At 31.8% G+C, this 16,994-nt stretch overlaps 3 protein-coding genes across 3 annotated transcripts; all 3 read right to left on the bottom strand.

The window, feature by feature from the left end:
• Positions 1 to 1,884: 1,884 nt before the first annotated feature.
• Positions 1,885 to 3,828, bottom strand: LOC100499805 (uncharacterized protein At2g23090). Its single transcript, XM_003549972.4, has 3 exons — positions 3,464 to 3,828; positions 3,303 to 3,343; positions 1,885 to 2,255 (listed from the first exon to the last, which is right to left on the bottom strand). The coding sequence occupies exons 1-3, from the start codon at positions 3,537 to 3,539 to the stop codon at positions 2,136 to 2,138; spliced, it is 237 nt and encodes a 78-aa protein (XP_003550020.1). The 5' UTR covers positions 3,540 to 3,828; the 3' UTR covers positions 1,885 to 2,135.
• A 4,977-nt stretch (positions 3,829 to 8,805) lies between these two features.
• On the bottom strand, positions 8,806 to 15,079 carry LOC100776115 (probable prolyl 4-hydroxylase 9). The gene is made up of 8 exons (XM_003549973.4): positions 14,766 to 15,079; positions 14,503 to 14,622; positions 13,808 to 13,965; positions 13,095 to 13,197; positions 11,922 to 12,017; positions 10,751 to 10,816; positions 10,552 to 10,671; positions 8,806 to 9,118 (listed from the first exon to the last, which is right to left on the bottom strand). Exons 1-8 carry the CDS (start codon positions 14,895 to 14,897, stop codon positions 9,032 to 9,034), a joined length of 882 nt encoding a protein of 293 aa, XP_003550021.1. The 5' UTR covers positions 14,898 to 15,079; the 3' UTR covers positions 8,806 to 9,031.
• Positions 15,080 to 16,171: 1,092 nt separating this feature from the next.
• Positions 16,172 to 16,775, bottom strand: LOC102665824 (uncharacterized mitochondrial protein AtMg00810-like). The gene is made up of 2 exons (XM_006601411.1): positions 16,357 to 16,775; positions 16,172 to 16,229 (listed from the first exon to the last, which is right to left on the bottom strand). Exons 1-2 carry the CDS (start codon positions 16,773 to 16,775, stop codon positions 16,172 to 16,174), a joined length of 477 nt encoding a protein of 158 aa, XP_006601474.1.
• Positions 16,776 to 16,994: the final 219 nt, after the last annotated feature.

A 16,994-nucleotide genomic window follows, 5' to 3' on the forward strand; every position in this document is an offset into this window, starting at 1 on the left:
ACGATTAAGATCTAGTCAGTGAGCAAACCAACAATAAATCTTTTGATTTGTATTGGAGCCAGCAGTGACTTGGTAGGACAAAAAATATTGGATTGTTGAAGCTTGGTGATAAACTTTGTTTGTAGAGTTAGACGTGACAATGATTAGTGCTTGTAATTTCATGAAGTTAGTGAAACTTAATTATTAACCAATAATTGAATGTAGTTTTAAAGGTAGAAACGAACCAATATAATTCTTTGTATTTCATATTTCTTTTGAATATCTTGTGCTCTAAACTCACCTAGGTTTGAATTTGATTTTGTTTAAAAACACAATCTGTTTTGTAAAATCTATTTCTATAGTCTAAACTTGTTATTGGGAAAATCTATTATTTGTTTTACAAAATTAAATTTTCAGATGATGATTTTGTTTTCATGAAAAATGTTAGAAAATTTTTAAAATCACAATTTAACTTTTTTTCTTATGATATTTGTCTTACATATTCGGTAGCCAGTAGGAGTAAGTTTAGAAATTAAGGAATATGACATTCTTAAGTCATGATATGTCACAAGTGTTAATAAAAATTCTAGGTTAGTGACACTTAATATTAATGTAAGTATAAAACAGTTTTATTCTGTCAATCAATCACAAATTATTACTAGTATAACTTTTAAAATAATTATTGTAAAAATCAACAAACAAACCTATTATATATAGCCATTATATTTAAACGATAACCTACAAATAAAAGTCTACCAACAACGATTGAGAGCCTATTTATATTTAGAAGATGGTTTTCATTCTACTAGCTGAATCAACCATCGTTACCCAGACGCAGCATATATTTCATCAAGAGCTTCCCAATTAAGCTTCCTATATGAAAAGGGCCAATCCCATCCCAGGTAAGAGTTCTTGCATTATTATGGTGCAGTTTTTTTCAGGAAATTTGGAGCCCCTCTTAGTAAACTCACGGTGGCGTTGAAACTGATCTTGTAAAGTGTGAAGAATCACATTTTGTTTCTTAATTGGAACGAGAAAGGTACAGGAGATAACGATATTGTTGGCAGTTGTGTATGTAACTACGGTAGATTTTGGATTTAACTTGAAAAATAGATGCTCCTCCAATTGATTTACATGAAATTCTTTGTTCATTGATTAGAAAAGCTACTTTAATTTTTAAAATTTTCTCTAAATTTATATTTAACTCAACTGCTCTTTCTTAGAAAACCAGCTACCAGCCAAATACTATACAAACTGATGATGAAGAACAAAAACAAAAAAGTTAAGCCAAATACTATCTAAATCGATAATTGATATTCGTTGTTCCTACGTAATTTGATATGGAGGTAAGGCTCATAGAGTGTGGACTCTTCTCAACTGTGGCAGCCCACTGTTATCAGTGGTGTGTACGGATGGCCATAAAAGGAACATTAAATCCTCACCATGCAGCTGTTTTCTTTACATTGTATCATCTTATATCGCATGCCATGGTTGTGTTCTGTGAAATATTAGTCAGAGTCAACAAAAAACTTGGCAATACAGATTTGAATGATATATTATTGACATCAAACTTCAAGATTTACTTGATTTCTGTCCACTTCACCACTTCGGTTTCACAGGAATCATATTCTCTTGGTCATAAGATAGAGGGAGGGGAATTTCTGTCAAGCTTAGCTTGACAAAGCTCTTAACCAATTTTTCTTGGTCTTGAGTTATTCGCTTACTAATGCAGTTATTCATTTTCCTTAATACCAATGTGTCCACTCACAAATTATATTTGCTTTCGGGGCTAAGAAAAATAGAAGGAAGCAAATAAGATTTCAATAGACATTTTCCCCAAATTTTAGGAACGGAGACCCTTATTTTCATATTTGTCATTCCTAAACACTTTCATGTAATCTATGATTCTGTAAGAAGATTAATATTGACACTAGCAATCATTCATAAGTTACAATTAGACAAAAAAAGAGAAAATTAACACAGTTTCTCACGCTTAAACAATGGAAAAACTTACTAATTATCCCCTCTCGTCTCTCCCTACCCCCCAAGACACAAACACACAGACATATTTGTTATAAAAGAAATTGAAGATCTCTGTGGATAGAGACTATATAACAGGCCATATATTGATATATCATGTCTCAACATGCACTCTTTCACTTTTTAAGATGAGGAAAACAAACATGGAGATCAGATTTGGGGTGTTTGGCTTCAGCATGCTCCTTGCACTTCACTTCTGATGTGGTGCATATAAATGTTTGCATGCACACCTTGCACTGCAATCATCAATCACAACATTATAATCGGTAAAGAGCTCCCTTATGCTGAGTCACTACAGTTTATGCAATGAGAGAGGAAGAGCTCCCCCGTATAGGAGATCCAAAACCAAACAATCAATGGTCTTCAATGTGTAAATTTTGACAATATTGTAATGGAACATCATTCATAAAGTGTAAATGTAAATAATTTGACAAAAGAATATCTTCCAAGACAGATTGAACAAGAAAACAATTATTAGGTTGACATAATGTAGTATACAGTTTGTGCATTAGAAAAATAAAAACAAATAGGCCAACACTTCAAACAAACTGCATTTTGCATACTAAATATATAATCATGTTTAACAAAGAATCAATCCCTCAAGCCCTGTTTCAATAAACTTCTCAGTACTTACTTACAGGAGAAGAAAATAAGATAAAAATGAACTAATCATCTGATTCTTCTCCCATAAGTTAAAATTGACTTATGGGTAAACTAATTTATAAAAGCTACATGAGATAATTTATACTTATGGGAGAAAATAAAGACCCTGCTTGGATTGGCTTCTCCAAAACCACCGATTTTAAACTTATGCATTAGCTAAATTTTAGGTTATAGAAGAAGCTTATTTCATTTTTCTTTCTTATTTTCTTCTCTTACAAGAGCTTGTGGAGAAACTCATCCAAACAGAGCCTAATTCATTCCACCTCCTTATTTTCTTCAACTAAGTGTTTACTGAAAAGTTTTAACCAAACAGGGTCTTAGTAATAAGCATATATTAGTAGCCAAACAAAATTCGATGAATTTCAACATGCACCAATTGCTGAATAAAAGACAACAACAACAACAACAACAAGGTGACTTTATTAGAGATATTTCTCTCGGAAAGAGAAGTAAATAAAAGACTTTCAGCTAAGTATTTAAGCATTAACAGTGTCCTCGCATGAACTTAACATAATTTTCAAAGCTTTATTTCCAAGCCATCATATTGCTCTATTTTACAATCTTTGATACGAACACGGGGTTATAATATAACACAAAGAACAAAACAGCGGAAATTTTACCTGAATAGACATGGCTTTCTTGTTTGAATCCAACTGGCTTCCTGCACACATACCAAACGATTATTAAAATCAATAACTCCATCAGATCTAACACATATAACCCCGCTAAGGTATTCGAAAAGAGAGAGAGAGAGAGAGAGAGAGAGAGAGAGAGAAATTACCCTTAGCGGCAGCCCTCTGCTTCTCGAGGTTCTTCTCGCGAGCCATCTTTGACTTCTGGGCATTGCCTCCTCCCATGTCTGAGTCTGTCTGACCCGAAATGCAAAACCCTAATTTTTTTTTCTCTCAGAGGATTTGAGTGCTGAGCGTTGAAGGAAGGAAGGAAGGAAGGAAGAAAAAAGAACGGATATATACGGGGGACTATGAACAACAAGTGATTCTCACGCGCAATTGTTTGGTTCATTAAATGTGGGTTTTAAAGAGCTCTTTTCCGCCCCTAGTTTTTCCACACCGGTGTAAGTGTAGGGATCCTCACGTGGCATCTGTGTCAGCACTCAGCACGTAATTATTATATTACGCGGCAAATGTCACAGCTAGATGCCAATACTAATGCACTCATGCCCATTTACCACAAATCATGCTTTTTCTCTTCTTTTTTTTTTTCTTTTCTTTTCTAATGTTGTATTTAATTTTAAAGATGAAAATAAAAAGATTTTTTTAAAATTAAGATAGAGTGTAAAATTTAAAACGTCTTACATGAAACACACATATTTTTCTCTTATTTCTCTCTTTTCTCTCTAAATAAAACTACTAAAACCTTAGATATGGCTCTTTTCCCTCTCTAAGAAAAACTTTGTTAATAAGAATTTTTTAGGCTGTACTCCTTTCTTATTAAGAATTCTTGCTAGGAACGATTCACTTTAAAAAGTAAGCAATTTTCGTTATTAATAAAAATTAATAAGAATATATATTTATAATTTAATATATGGGATAAGATTCGCTTACACCGGGCTAAATCTAATGTTTTAATGTTGATGGTTAGTTTTTTAATAATTGAGATTATTTATTTTATTTTTTAAAATGAGTTTTTGGTTTTAAAAAAATCTTAATAAAATTTAAATTACATTTATAAGTAAAAGATTTTTTTGGCATCATTAGAGTCACTATTTTTGACATATTATTCACTTTTATGCTCAATGATCGGTCACAATTTTACATTTAAAAGATAAGTGGATGTTTATAAATTAGCATTAACTTCGATACCTAAACTACAGTGGAAAATTTTGGGCATATAAGAACAATTATTATACTTAATAATATAGTACAAATTTCTTCAAAAAAAAATAATATAGTACAAATAAAATAGGAAATTTACTAAGAGCATTAATTAACAAATTAATTAAAAAAATACTAAAATTCGTATTGGAAATACATTCAAAACAATGGTAGAAGTAGTATATTAATGATTTTTTTTTATAATAAAAGACTTTCATTTTTATTGTGTAATCAGTTTCTTGGAGTGTTTTGATGTTTATTGTGGACATTTGTTTCAAGAGTCCAAGTATCTTTAATTCTCTAATGGATGACTCTCCTTGGTAATTTTAATTGATAAATATATTATTTTATTCGTGAGACTTAGAATCAAAATTAGTTATAAGTTCTTTTATGTCGAACTAGCAATGTTGTGTTTTCAATTTGAGGGCTCGAGATAAGTTAAAATCTTAATTTGTATGTGAATAAGACTCTTATTAGTATATATAATATCAAATTCAATTTCTGAAAATGGAACCAAATGATGGTTTTTTATTCTGCCAAGGTTAACAAGTATGAAAACTTGCAAATGAAGTGTATATGCAACGGGTAGACATGTAAATTTTGTCCTTGTGTCTCCTACTCCGCATGTCCTTTTTCATGATCCCCTGTTTTGACAAGTCAAGGGGTGAGATACTTGCAAATAACACACCAATTCTCAAATAAGGTATCGGTCCAGAATAATAAATAAAAGTATTAAATAAGAATGAACAATGTCTTTACCGCAAAATTCGGATAGTTATTTATGCATACCTTAGTAGGCCTTAGATCCATGGGCCCTTGTGTCATAACCTTATTAGCTAATCTACCCCTAATTATCATTAAGGTGTTAATATGGTTAATGAGCATGATTAGGATGATCATTATTGATTGGATGATGGCGGGTACTTGGGTTTTCGGTCTAGTTGAATACGTAAATACCTTGGATTTCTACACATTTTAGATTTCAAAGGTATATGGGTATGTTGACTAGGTTGAATTTCTAAGAGTTTTATGTTCTTTGGCTAAGCCAAATACCTGGATGTCTCGGTATTTTAAAGGTGTTGTTTTGAGAAGTATTTTGTATACAAAGGATTTAATATAATCGTAATTGAATACAATAATTTGACCCAAACTATGAAGGCTATCAAAAGTTCCAAAAAAAAGTAGTGTAATATACTTTTCACTAAGTAAATAAATAAGTAAAAATGTAAATAAATTTAAAAAATAAAGGGTTTGAAAAGTACTACTCCCTCTATCCTAAAATAAGTGTTGTCTTAGATTATCTTACACTTACAAAAAGAAAAAACTAATAAATAGACGTAACAAAAGTAACATTTATTAAGGGTATGGGTGAAAAGAGAAATTAATGCTACATTGAAAAGTCCAATGTGACAATCATTTTGGGACAAATTTTAATAAAAATATGACATCTATTTTGGGACGAAAGAGTAATTAAATAGAATTTGAAAGACAAAGCAAAAAAATTGAGAGTTTTAGTTTTGAGAAAAGACGGATAGATTGCAAAACACTAAATTGCAATAAAAGTAAATGAAATTTGAACAATAATGGGAGAAGTTAAAGAATTTGAATTTTGAGAAGAAAATTAAGGAGAAAAAGAAATTAGGGCTGTTATGCTTGTGGTTGACGTCACATTTGGAGCTAAGGCATAATGTTTATGCTCGGTGTCATTTGGAATGTTATGTTGGTGATTGACACCATGATGGAGATGAGGTGGGATATTAAAGTTTGGTGTTATTAGGACTATTATTCCCAGCTCCATTTTGTTTTGGAGTTGAAGCATAATGATTTTGGCAAAATCATCAATTTCTCTAACTTTCAAGCATTTGAAAGAAATTGAGGATTGGTGAAAAAAATAACAGTATGACTTATCATATTAGCACACCATTTTCTTGGTACACTCACAATGATCACTAGTCAACAAAGTTTATGATACTTGTAATCATGGAAGATGTTGCATCAATGAGATATGCAATTAACTACTCCATGATTGGATATTACATGATTTTTTTTAGATGTAAGATTAATTAGATGTTGTATCTTGATCATGTGTTTTTTGTTCACGAAATGTAAGACTTAGAGTAATTTTCAAAAATATTTTCTACAAATTAATATATCACAATTGATTTTGCTCAAGTGTGAAAATATTGGAAGATTTCTAATATTTTTGGGGGCTTCAATCAATTATGACTTTTGACTTGTGAACAACAAACTAATGCCATGATCCATCATATGATACTCAATTTGTTGATATGGTAATCATTAGTAATGAACTTTAATATTGATATATGTGGACAACAATGTAGATCTTAACCACCAAGTTTATTATGAGATGTGATTAGTGTTAATTTTTTTTTTATCTAGACTACAGATATATTTAATTGAAATAATCATATTTGAGTTGGATAGGATCATTATGGACAGAAAAAATATCTTCAAATATTTAATATAATTGCATAGTTAGAATTCAAACCTTAAACTACTGATTAAGATAAAATAATCTCTAGTTAATCCACACATGTAATGATTGTTTAGTATTAATATATACTCATGACTAGATTCTCTCCATTGGTATGACACTCAATTATTCTACGATTTGTCCTATTAAAAATTGAGATCTTGAAAATTGTGATCAAATAGAAGAAGGCTTAATACTTTTATTTACATTTTTTGGTAATTTAGGTAACAACAATGTTGATGATCATAGCTTCAAAACAAGTGGAAAACTATTATGTCATGTCCTAACTTCATATAATATTATAATTGCTAAGTAAATATTTCCATTAAAACAGAAGTTTAAGATATTATAGACTAACATTGATATTTAGTATTGTAATGTTAGACTTTCAAACAAATTAAATGAATAACTTGTATTTTATTGTCTTGTCAATGTAATAAATTAGTAGTAGCCATTTTAAGTTGACCTCCCTGCTCCTCTTTTAATGTCGTAGATAATTTGGTGCTTAAGTAGTTTGGTATTGGAACTGCAAACTAAAATCGGTTGATAAGAGTTGACGAATATAAATGAATTTGGTTTTGGGAGTTATTTCGTGGTGTATTGCGGTGCTTTATGTCGAGTTGTTATGTGTTGGTATGGTCAAGTTCGGCTGCTGCATTTAATGCTCAGCTTGGTGTTACATTTACCTTCAGGTTCAGATTATATTGGTGGTTTAGGTTAATTTCGTGCAAACGAAATGCATACAACTGAGCACCAAATGCAACACCAATAATTGAACACCTTTATTTGTACCCCACTCAGATCCAGATCTGTAGCAGCCTTATTATTACGTATTCACAGTCAATGAATCAAAACCAATGAATAAAGATCGAATGACATATTGAGATTTGAGCCATATGATCCAATAGTTCTGATTTGCTGACTATGTTAATGCATAAAAACCTAGCTACAGTAAATCCAGATCGAGTACAAATAGAGGTTGTCTCAATTGTATGCATTGCACTGGTCACGATAAGTATTAGATCCCCCTTAATTAATTTAGAGATTTTATTTTTTGAAAACAGTGGGGGGGCACCACTGATCAAATTACTTAAACCCACGAGGGTAAGAAACACACTGTACATCCGCTCTAGCCTCTAAGCAATATTTAGAGATGTTTTTACGAAGATATAACACTACTGATCAATGAATTTTAATGATTAAAAAAATTAAAGTAGAAAATATTAAATGAAACATAAGAATATACTTTAATTATTCTACACGTCCTTGTACTTTTACTAAACTTTTAATTGAGTCCTTAAACTTCTATATTTTTCAATTAGGTGCTCTCATTTAATTGTTATGAAAAATTAACCTCAAAAACTCTGGAAAAAAAAACTCTCCAGCAATTAACTTGTGCTTATATAACATCATTCCGCTATCTTAACATCTAATGAAATGTTTGCAGTTAATTTTTCACAACAATTAGACTAGAAAACTCAATTGAAAAAAATAAAAAGTTCAAGGGCCTGGAAGCCATGGATCAATTTAACCTAAAAATATTTAATAGTAGTATTATTATTTAGATAAATGCAAAGTTTTGCGACTAAAAACTAAAAAGTGTTATCAACAAGGATACTATAAAAAATCCTTGTGTCATAAAGAACAAGAGCACTTGTCAGCGTACATGACTATTTTTTTTTTATCCATATAAGAATCGAAAATAAGTACTAGATGATTTATAATAACTCGTACATCCTAAGACAGAAAACAAACACGCTCTTAAATTAGAGATCGAGAGAGTAATGCAAAAAGTGAAGAGTAATGAATAATGGGTCTCAATTTAATGGTCAGCTGGTAGTGCGTTCATGCTATCAAACTTTGTACTGGTGTTATTTCAGCATCTAATTAAATTTACCCCTTGATTATTCATGAGTATCTGACCATATAAAAATAAAATGTATGATGGTGACCTTGCTTATGAGACAGAATTGCTTCGATTGATGTCGGAACTCGAATCTCGATTGCAGGTGCCAATTATCTAATCATCCAATTCTTGATCTCTTATCCACTTTGTAGCCACCCACTTCTCCCCTTTTATCACGGGGCAGCTCCCATGGAGTGATGTCTGCCAAAGATACCTAGGACAAGTCAAACAACCAGAATCTGGTTTGCACTAACACAAGTCTATCACCCAAGTAAAGAATAGACACAAAGTAAAAATGGTTTCTGCATAGCTCGTCTAAAATACCTTGTGTTGTCAGAGTCATCAGTCACTTTTAACAGCTGAGCTTAATGTTTAGACCACTTAACTAGAGCAGTTGTCTTAGCTAAATCCCTTCAGCTACTCCCACCCTTGATTTATTGTATGTATATGAACCCATATGTAATTCATGGTGGATAAATTGATCAAAATGTTCTCATTTCATAACTTGCGAAGTGATATGTGAACACCTCTGTTTTACAAACATTCCATTAGCACTCATCACTTCTCTTAGTCTCTTCCTATCACATTATATCACTTATTATATTACTTAATATTCTATCTCTTTCTCATCCTAGGTGTTAAATAGGATGTAATGTTCTATACAACATTTTCCTCACAACTTTGTCTCTCCTTTTTAGTTTTGATTTCTCAGTTTTGCCATCTTGTCGGCAAGGTACACATTGTCTAATAGTTTATATCAACTTATCTTGCAAAAAAAGTAATAAAATCGTCGAACATAAACAAGCTATAAATTTTGACATACAGGACATAGGATAAACCATCTTTTCATGTACCCTGATTTTGGACAATGATATTTATTTTTTGGCAGAAATTCTATAATATCCCTATGGTTTAGTGGAGGTTATGTTTAACCATGATGACTGTTGGATGATCTTAGGTAAAACTGTGAAACCTGCTGTTTTATAGCTTCGACACAAAGTATGTTCTATAAATTCAACAGAAAAACTCCATCAAGTAGCTTCAAAGAAAGGTGTGTTTTAAGAGAATAAAAGTAACAGAATAGAATTGATTACGTTTGTTGTATGATGTAAATGCAAGCCTGCCAAAGAAGCTGGTTAAAAATTTAGTTCACATGTTAGCACAACAATTGTTACCCCACCAAATAGAACATTTTTTACTGACCCAAAGTTTATAGCTTATATATTAGTTGAATTATTAAGTTCCTATCTATTTCTTCATTTCTTCATATCTACAAATTAATTTGACATATCAGGGTCTACTTATTTAAAAATCCTATAAGGAATTTGGTCCAAATTTGGTTAGTTGAAATATTTTCCCTTCCATATATAGTATATATGGGAAAACTCGGTAGTAAAAAGATCGAAAAAAATGTCAACCACACATTTCAATATTTGAGATGTGCTGAAGTAACAGTACCCATTTATCTTTGCTTGGTGAACCCCTCGGAAACACGCTGAGTTTAGAATCCATATCCACATTGAGGGACAAGAGTTTGCAGTCTTACATTTTGTCCGTTGGGATTGTTAATCTAGTCTTACCCACACGACAACCAGACAAGTTAAAAATCATGAGAACAAATGAACAATACTAACCGGATCAATTGTACCATTAGTGAGCAATGAATAAAATAGAAGACCATCTCCTTGGCGTGGCTTAACTTTTAAACCAATGCAATCCTCATAACCATAGTTACCATCCATGTTCAAGCCATTCTGCAGAATAATAATGCACTAACTACCAAGGAAAAAACTGAGTATGTGAAACAATATATAATGATGGACTTGGTTTTACCTCAAATGGAAACATAGTTTCCCCACCTTCCTCAACATCAGTTAAATATAGCAAAAATGATGCCATCTGCATGGTTAACCAAAACTGAAGCTAAGAAATGATCTCATAAATGTGTTTGGCGTAAGTTATTCTGTGGTAAAACTGTTTATGATCAAAATGCTATTGAAAGTGCTTTGGCTGAAAAGTTGGTTTTGTAGAATAATTAAGTAAAACCAAACATTCTGAGACTAGATACTTTAAACAAAGTGTACTTTGGTCATTAAAAAATTTCACATTGGTCATCTATTTGTTCTCATCAAATTGATAATTTGATATTTCTGTGCAACAATTCGTCATTTAGTAAACCACTGGGATTGAGCTAGTGGTCAGAGGTTTGAATAATTGGTGTGAGGTCATTAGGTTCAAATCTTTGTCACAGTGGTACCAAAAGAAAGGTTATTTGGTGAGAATTAATGCCATTAATTTCATTTTTAAGTGTCAATTTTGTGGCAGTTTGAAGACCAATTTCATGACATAAATTGACATTGAAGGACAACTATGACATAATAATTGGGGGACCAACCTGCAAACACTTATATATCTTTAGAGAAACAAAATGAACATTTATTCTAAAAGAAACAAATTGCACTGGTTCAAGAGCTAAAAAGTAGAAAAAGCAATAAACTAGGAACAAAATTATTATATCATATTGAGGCAAGTACAAGCAACTCAACATTATGCCACATTTCAAGGACCCACATTAAAAATTTCATTGGTTTATAATCTTTTGATATTGAAAACGTTTCTTCACCATTCATAAGATAGCACATCAATCATTACATCGTAGTTTTAACTAGATCAGTTTAAACTTTAATTGGACCCAGGCCTACATAATAACACCATTTTGCTCTTTCCTCCGGAATCCTACAGTTTGATGATACAGATTAGATCATACAACAGAATCTTTTAAGTATTAATTTAAAGAAGAAGATAAAAACCTCCCCTTCACTAAATAAAAGCATCTATTCTATTTCATCCAAACCCTCATCAAGTAACCATTAGATAAATATCAATCTTGTAAAATGACAAGCCATGTTTGACAATAGGCATGACCACTACATCGTCCTCACAACCAACACAAATTTTTTAACTAAAATGAATCAGAAATGTATGAGTTTTAGTTCAGACGTACCCGTTGGCTCTTTTGTGGGCCATATTCAGCAGGATTGAATGCATCATAATGAGAATTATATCTTTGATTGACCTCATAGCGTAGGATATTAAATGCCTGAAACATGGTGATTCCTCAGACAATTTAAAATCACCCTGAAAATGAGAGAGGTTTACAAATTCAACAAAATCATAAAGCACCTTAGTTGTTGCAGATAACATAAAGTTCAGAAAGGGAACATATTACATTCAATTGTTTAAGCCTACAAAAATATTTCTCTAAAATGTTATTAGGATCATTCTTCCCTTTATTCTGTTTAAAAATATATGATTATGGTTAATTTAAGATGAAGACAATTGCCCTAAAAATTACTTTTAGCCTAGAGAGAAGTTTAGATTGCACTTCTCCAAAGAAAAAATAAAGATTAGAAATTTAAAAAATCACAGAAGGAAATATTATCTTCTCTTCATCAGTGACTCTATTCCTGCCATAGACATGTAATTGGTAGTTTTGATTCCAAAGATATAGAAGACAACTACAAAACTTAGTGCAGATTCACCGACAACAAGTGGACTATTACTCAGCTAGATCACACAAGAGTAACGACAGCACATGCCATGTTAGTGGCAAAGGGCTGACAAGTGAAGTGAATCATTCAAGATTTGTATACATAAAATGTGAAAACCTAGACAAACAACATTGGCATTAAATGTCATATGCACTGAAATTTCTCACAAACCCATGAGGAGCAAATTTACCATTCCAAATGTTATAAATTTACACAGTGATTCTCTCATATCAATTATCCCACCCTCAATAATGTGGTAAATTTTATTGCATCAACAAAAATTGCACCATTTTCACTAATAGAAGGATATTCCCAGTCATGGGAACTGATATTTAAGGTTATGCATAAGTACTAGCCTGCACCTATGAAAGAACATTTTTTTCCTTGTGCATAAAACCTTTTTGCTTCCCCTAGAGTAAGTACATTTACATTACAAAAGTAGTGGACATGATGCCAGTTTTGCTACTGAAAGAAAAACAGTATTCTAACAACTTTTAGCATAGATAGAAATCCAAACAATCAATTAATAAAACGATAAAACAAGAGAGAAATATTTTCAGTAAATCAGGTTGATAAAGCCCTCCAAAATGCCTTTCAGCAAAGAGAAACCTTAATAGGGATGTTACCTCTCCGTGACTTCTGGGAATCATTGTTGCTCTAGCAATTTTCTCCTCAATGACATCTAAAGTCCTTGTTTTATCCTCAGAAGCACTAACAAACACGCCAGAGCTGTTTAAATAAAAAGAAAATACAACATTATGATTAAATTAAGGAACTATGTGACATAAGTCCATCTAGGATTTAGCACAAGGTACTATAACAAAAATTATATATTTTTTCGTGGGTCAAAATCATTTGTCTAGTGTCTAAGGTTACACTTGCATTATACTAAAGCATATAAAATATCTCGTGTTAATGTCTTGATCAAAAAGTTGATGGTCTATATAGAGACAAGCAATAGGTGAGCCAGTATTAGGATTTAGGGAATCCAATTAAATGCCCCTTAATTTCTAAGATACTGATAGTCTCAGACAGATTGATAATCCTGATCAGAATATATCATAAATTTCGGACAAGCCAATAATCTTTCAACTTGGGCAGCCTTCAGTGATTCTTTACATTTTATACAATTTTGCCACCTTAGTCGTTCCAATATCAAATTCTTTCTAGTGACTTCTGACTTGAGCAACTCATACATTTGCCTAGTTTTTCATAAAGAAATATAGTTAATCATTCATCTTCATCCAATTAATGATAAAGTAAAGTTAGCTATTCTACTTTGTCCAGTTCATAGTGAGGCCAAAGAGTTAAGTATTTTACAGACACACACACAGAATACCTTGTTCTAATTCCCTTGGTATTGTCCTCTGTTTCTCCCTGGCGTAACGCCAAGGTTGATGGTTTGAGGCCATCCTTTGCCACATCAATTATGCTTTCACATTGTTCCGCAGTTGCAAAATTAGGAAAATATACAGCTCGAGGTCTCCAGCTCAAAACCTAATTAAGCAACACAACCAAAAAATATTTTTATTTGAGATTCAACAAACAAGAATTAATTCTTTATGAACACGACCAAAACTAATCATATATTTCTTCCTCTTTATCAACGACGAAAACTATTTTATAAAGTTAATCCTCAATTAGAACCGTATGCATAAGACTGGACTTTAGTCAAATAATAATAACAGATTCTAGAATTCCACTCCTTCAAATCAACGTCTATAAAATCAAAATTAACATATCTGGAAAGGAATCATGCGCAAACAACGGCTATAATCTGAGCTTTGATTCAACTTTAATTTCAAATAAGCCGCAATTACTAAATATTGTCCAAAATTACCCTAAATCCGCGAAATACTACACTATTAAGAAACATAAATCTAAACAGGCAAGTAATTAATTAAAAAAAAAAAAAACATTTCAGCTAAAAGCTAGAATCATTCACAACAACATTTCAGCTAAAGATTCAAGAGCGCTTGAAGAGCCTTTCAAAAAAAAAAAAAAAAGAGCGCTTGAAGAAACAAAATCACACACCTGGAAAGGAATCGAAGTAATGGAATCATCACCAAGCTCTCCAACAGGCATCAAATTGTACTCCGCCTCGTTCGTCGAATCAAGCAGCCTCTGCCTCGGCCTCAAGCCATCTCCATCGCCCTGCAAATTCTCAGCGATCGATTAATCACTTCAATATTTTCCAGCAAAAAAAAAAAAAAGAAAGAAAAACACAAAAAAAAATGTCAAAGGAAAAATTGCTGAAAAACTGAAACAACGTAGCGATTAAAACTTAGAAGGAAAACCTGAGAGTGAGAGAAGAGAGTGAAACCGAAGAATCCAGCGAGAAAGAAGAAGATGCAGACGAGGAAAACGTAAGGGAAGCTGAGCTTGTTCGTCCTCAAGCTCCAATTTCCTTTCACCGCTTTCGCTTTCATTTGGACTCTTTATTACAGTTTTTTTTAGTTACTTTTTTCTTTTTCTCTTCCACGAATGGTAATAACTAACGAAGACGAAGAAGGGACTTATTATCTTGCGTTTGGTTTGGTGTTCTCTCACTTTCTGTTTTTGTAGTGATCGATTTCCAGTGGATCTCCGGTCAACAGAAGAAAATATTCTATTCTTAGTAAAAAAAAATTATATATTCTGATCCAGTCCTCATTTTTAAGACTAGTTAAATGAGGCAGTAAATTCATTGGATTCGGAATTAATTTGGATAATTTAGTAATACCATATACTGCTGCTCCCTTCCTTCTTTATTAAAAGGGAAGAAAAAAAGATTTTACATATATTAAAAAGTTAATTAATTTCATTAAATTATTTTTTTATTGAAAATAAAAATAATTAAATGTCACTTATATTTGAAAAAAATTAATTATTTTTTTAATAAAAAATAACGAAGGAAGTAACTATTTATTTACTTTTATTGAAAGTTACTTTTATAATTACAAAAAAATTTAAGTGGGACACTGGCTGGAGCCCAATCGGACAGGATTCTTGGGTGAAAATTGAAAACTGTTTCCAATCTATAGGAGGCTGTACTGTAGTGCGTTTACTCGTTGGATACTTGCATTCTGAACGTCTCACAAATGACACGATTATGCCGCAAAATAATGATTGTTATTTGTTAGATTTTAAAAAATAAAATAATTTTTTTCTTTTGAAAAATTAAATTCAATAAAATTTTATATATGATTTGATCTTTGGCTAAATTATATGTTTGGTCTTCTTATTGTAAAAAATAAAAGAGAAGATAAAAATAATTTAGTTGTATTTTTATTCAGAATTATAGAGGTAATATATACACAAATACGTATCTCTAATTAGATGATTTTGCTCCTATAAATTAACAATCTATTTCTACAATCAAGTCATTTTAATATGACTAACTGTTATCATATTTAAAGCAAAAATCATGAGATACAATTAACTCTCATAATAATAAGAATCATAGAATATTGACTTTCCTAACACTTCCCCTCAAGTTGGAGAGTGGATATCAAAAACTCCCAACTTACACTTCATTGTAAGAAATGATTCATTTCCTAGTGGTTTAGTGAACACATCGACAACTTGTTCTGTTGAAGGAACATACTTAGTTACAACTAAACCATTTTGAATTTTATCACGAATAAAATGACAATCTATCTCTATATGTCGAGTTCTTTCATGAAATACCGGATTAGACGCAAAGTGAAGAGCTACTTTGTTGTCACAATACAACAGTGTTGTCGTTGAGTGCAATATCCCCAAATCCTTCAACAATGAACCTAGCCAAGCAACTCATAACATGCGCCTGTCATAGCTCTATATTCTGCTTCAGCTGATGATAATGAAACTGTCTTTTATCTTTTTGTTCGCCAAGAAATTAGAGAGGATCCCAAAAAAACACAATACCTTGTAGTAGATTTTCTAGATATTGGACAACCTCCCCAATCCGAATCACAAAAAGCACATAAAGATAAATCATTTTGGGAAGAGAAAAATAAACCTTGACCTGGATTGTTCTTTAGATACTGCAATATTCGCATGGCAGCTTCCATATGAGGTTTGCGAGGAGCATGCATGAATCTACTCAATATGTGCACTGAGTAGGTGATATCCGGACGAATAACAGTCAAATAAATTAGGCATCCTACAAGTCGCCTATATGGGGATGGATCTTTCAACAATTCTCCTTCATCTGACAATTTTACATTTTGCTCCATGGGAAAATTCACAGGCTTAGCTCCCAAATATCCTCCATCTTTTAGAATTTCCAAAGCATATTTTCTTTGTGAAATGAATATACCTTTCTTTGACCGAGAAACCTCCATGCCCAAAAAATACTTCAAGTCACCCAAATCTTTAATCCGAAATTGATTATGCAAAAACTTTTTAAGAGCAATTATGGCATTGGGATCATTACCAGTTATGGGGATGTCATCAACATAGATCAATAAGGCAGTAAATGATTTGCCTTTCTTACATGTAAACAATAAATAATCTGCTTTTGATTGAATAAATCCAGCACCTTGAATAGTTGTAGAGAACTT

This window comes from Glycine max, chromosome 17 (genome assembly GCF_000004515.6).
Source record: "Glycine max cultivar Williams 82 chromosome 17, Glycine_max_v4.0, whole genome shotgun sequence".
In the NCBI taxonomy this organism is placed as follows: Eukaryota; Viridiplantae; Streptophyta; class Magnoliopsida; order Fabales; family Fabaceae; genus Glycine; species Glycine max.

Coding starts and splice junctions, on each gene's coding strand:
- LOC100499805 (XM_003549972.4), bottom strand. CDS start 3,539: ATGGGAGGAGGCAATGCCCAGAAGTCAAAGATGGCTCGCGAGAAGAAC. Junction 3,344..3,463: donor GCAGAGGGCTGCCGCTAAGG/GTAATTTCTCTC, acceptor GTATGTGTGCAG/GAAGCCAGTTGGATTCAAAC. Junction 2,256..3,302: donor AGAAAGCCATGTCTATTCAG/GTAAAATTTCCG, acceptor TGATGATTGCAG/TGCAAGGTGTGCATGCAAAC.
- LOC100776115 (XM_003549973.4), bottom strand. CDS start 14,897: ATGAAAGCGAAAGCGGTGAAAGGAAATTGGAGCTTGAGGACGAACAAG. Junction 13,966..14,502: donor TTACTTCGATTCCTTTCCAG/GTGTGTGATTTT, acceptor TTGCTTAATTAG/GTTTTGAGCTGGAGACCTCG. Junction 10,672..10,750: donor AAACTATGTTTCCATTTGAG/GTAAAACCAAGT, acceptor ATTATTCTGCAG/AATGGCTTGAACATGGATGG.
- LOC102665824 (XM_006601411.1), bottom strand. CDS start 16,775: ATGGAGGTTTCTCGGTCAAAGAAAGGTATATTCATTTCACAAAGAAAA. Junction 16,230..16,356: donor TCTAGAAAATCTACTACAAG/GTATTGTGTTTT, acceptor TTGCTTGGCTAG/GTTCATTGTTGAAGGATTTG.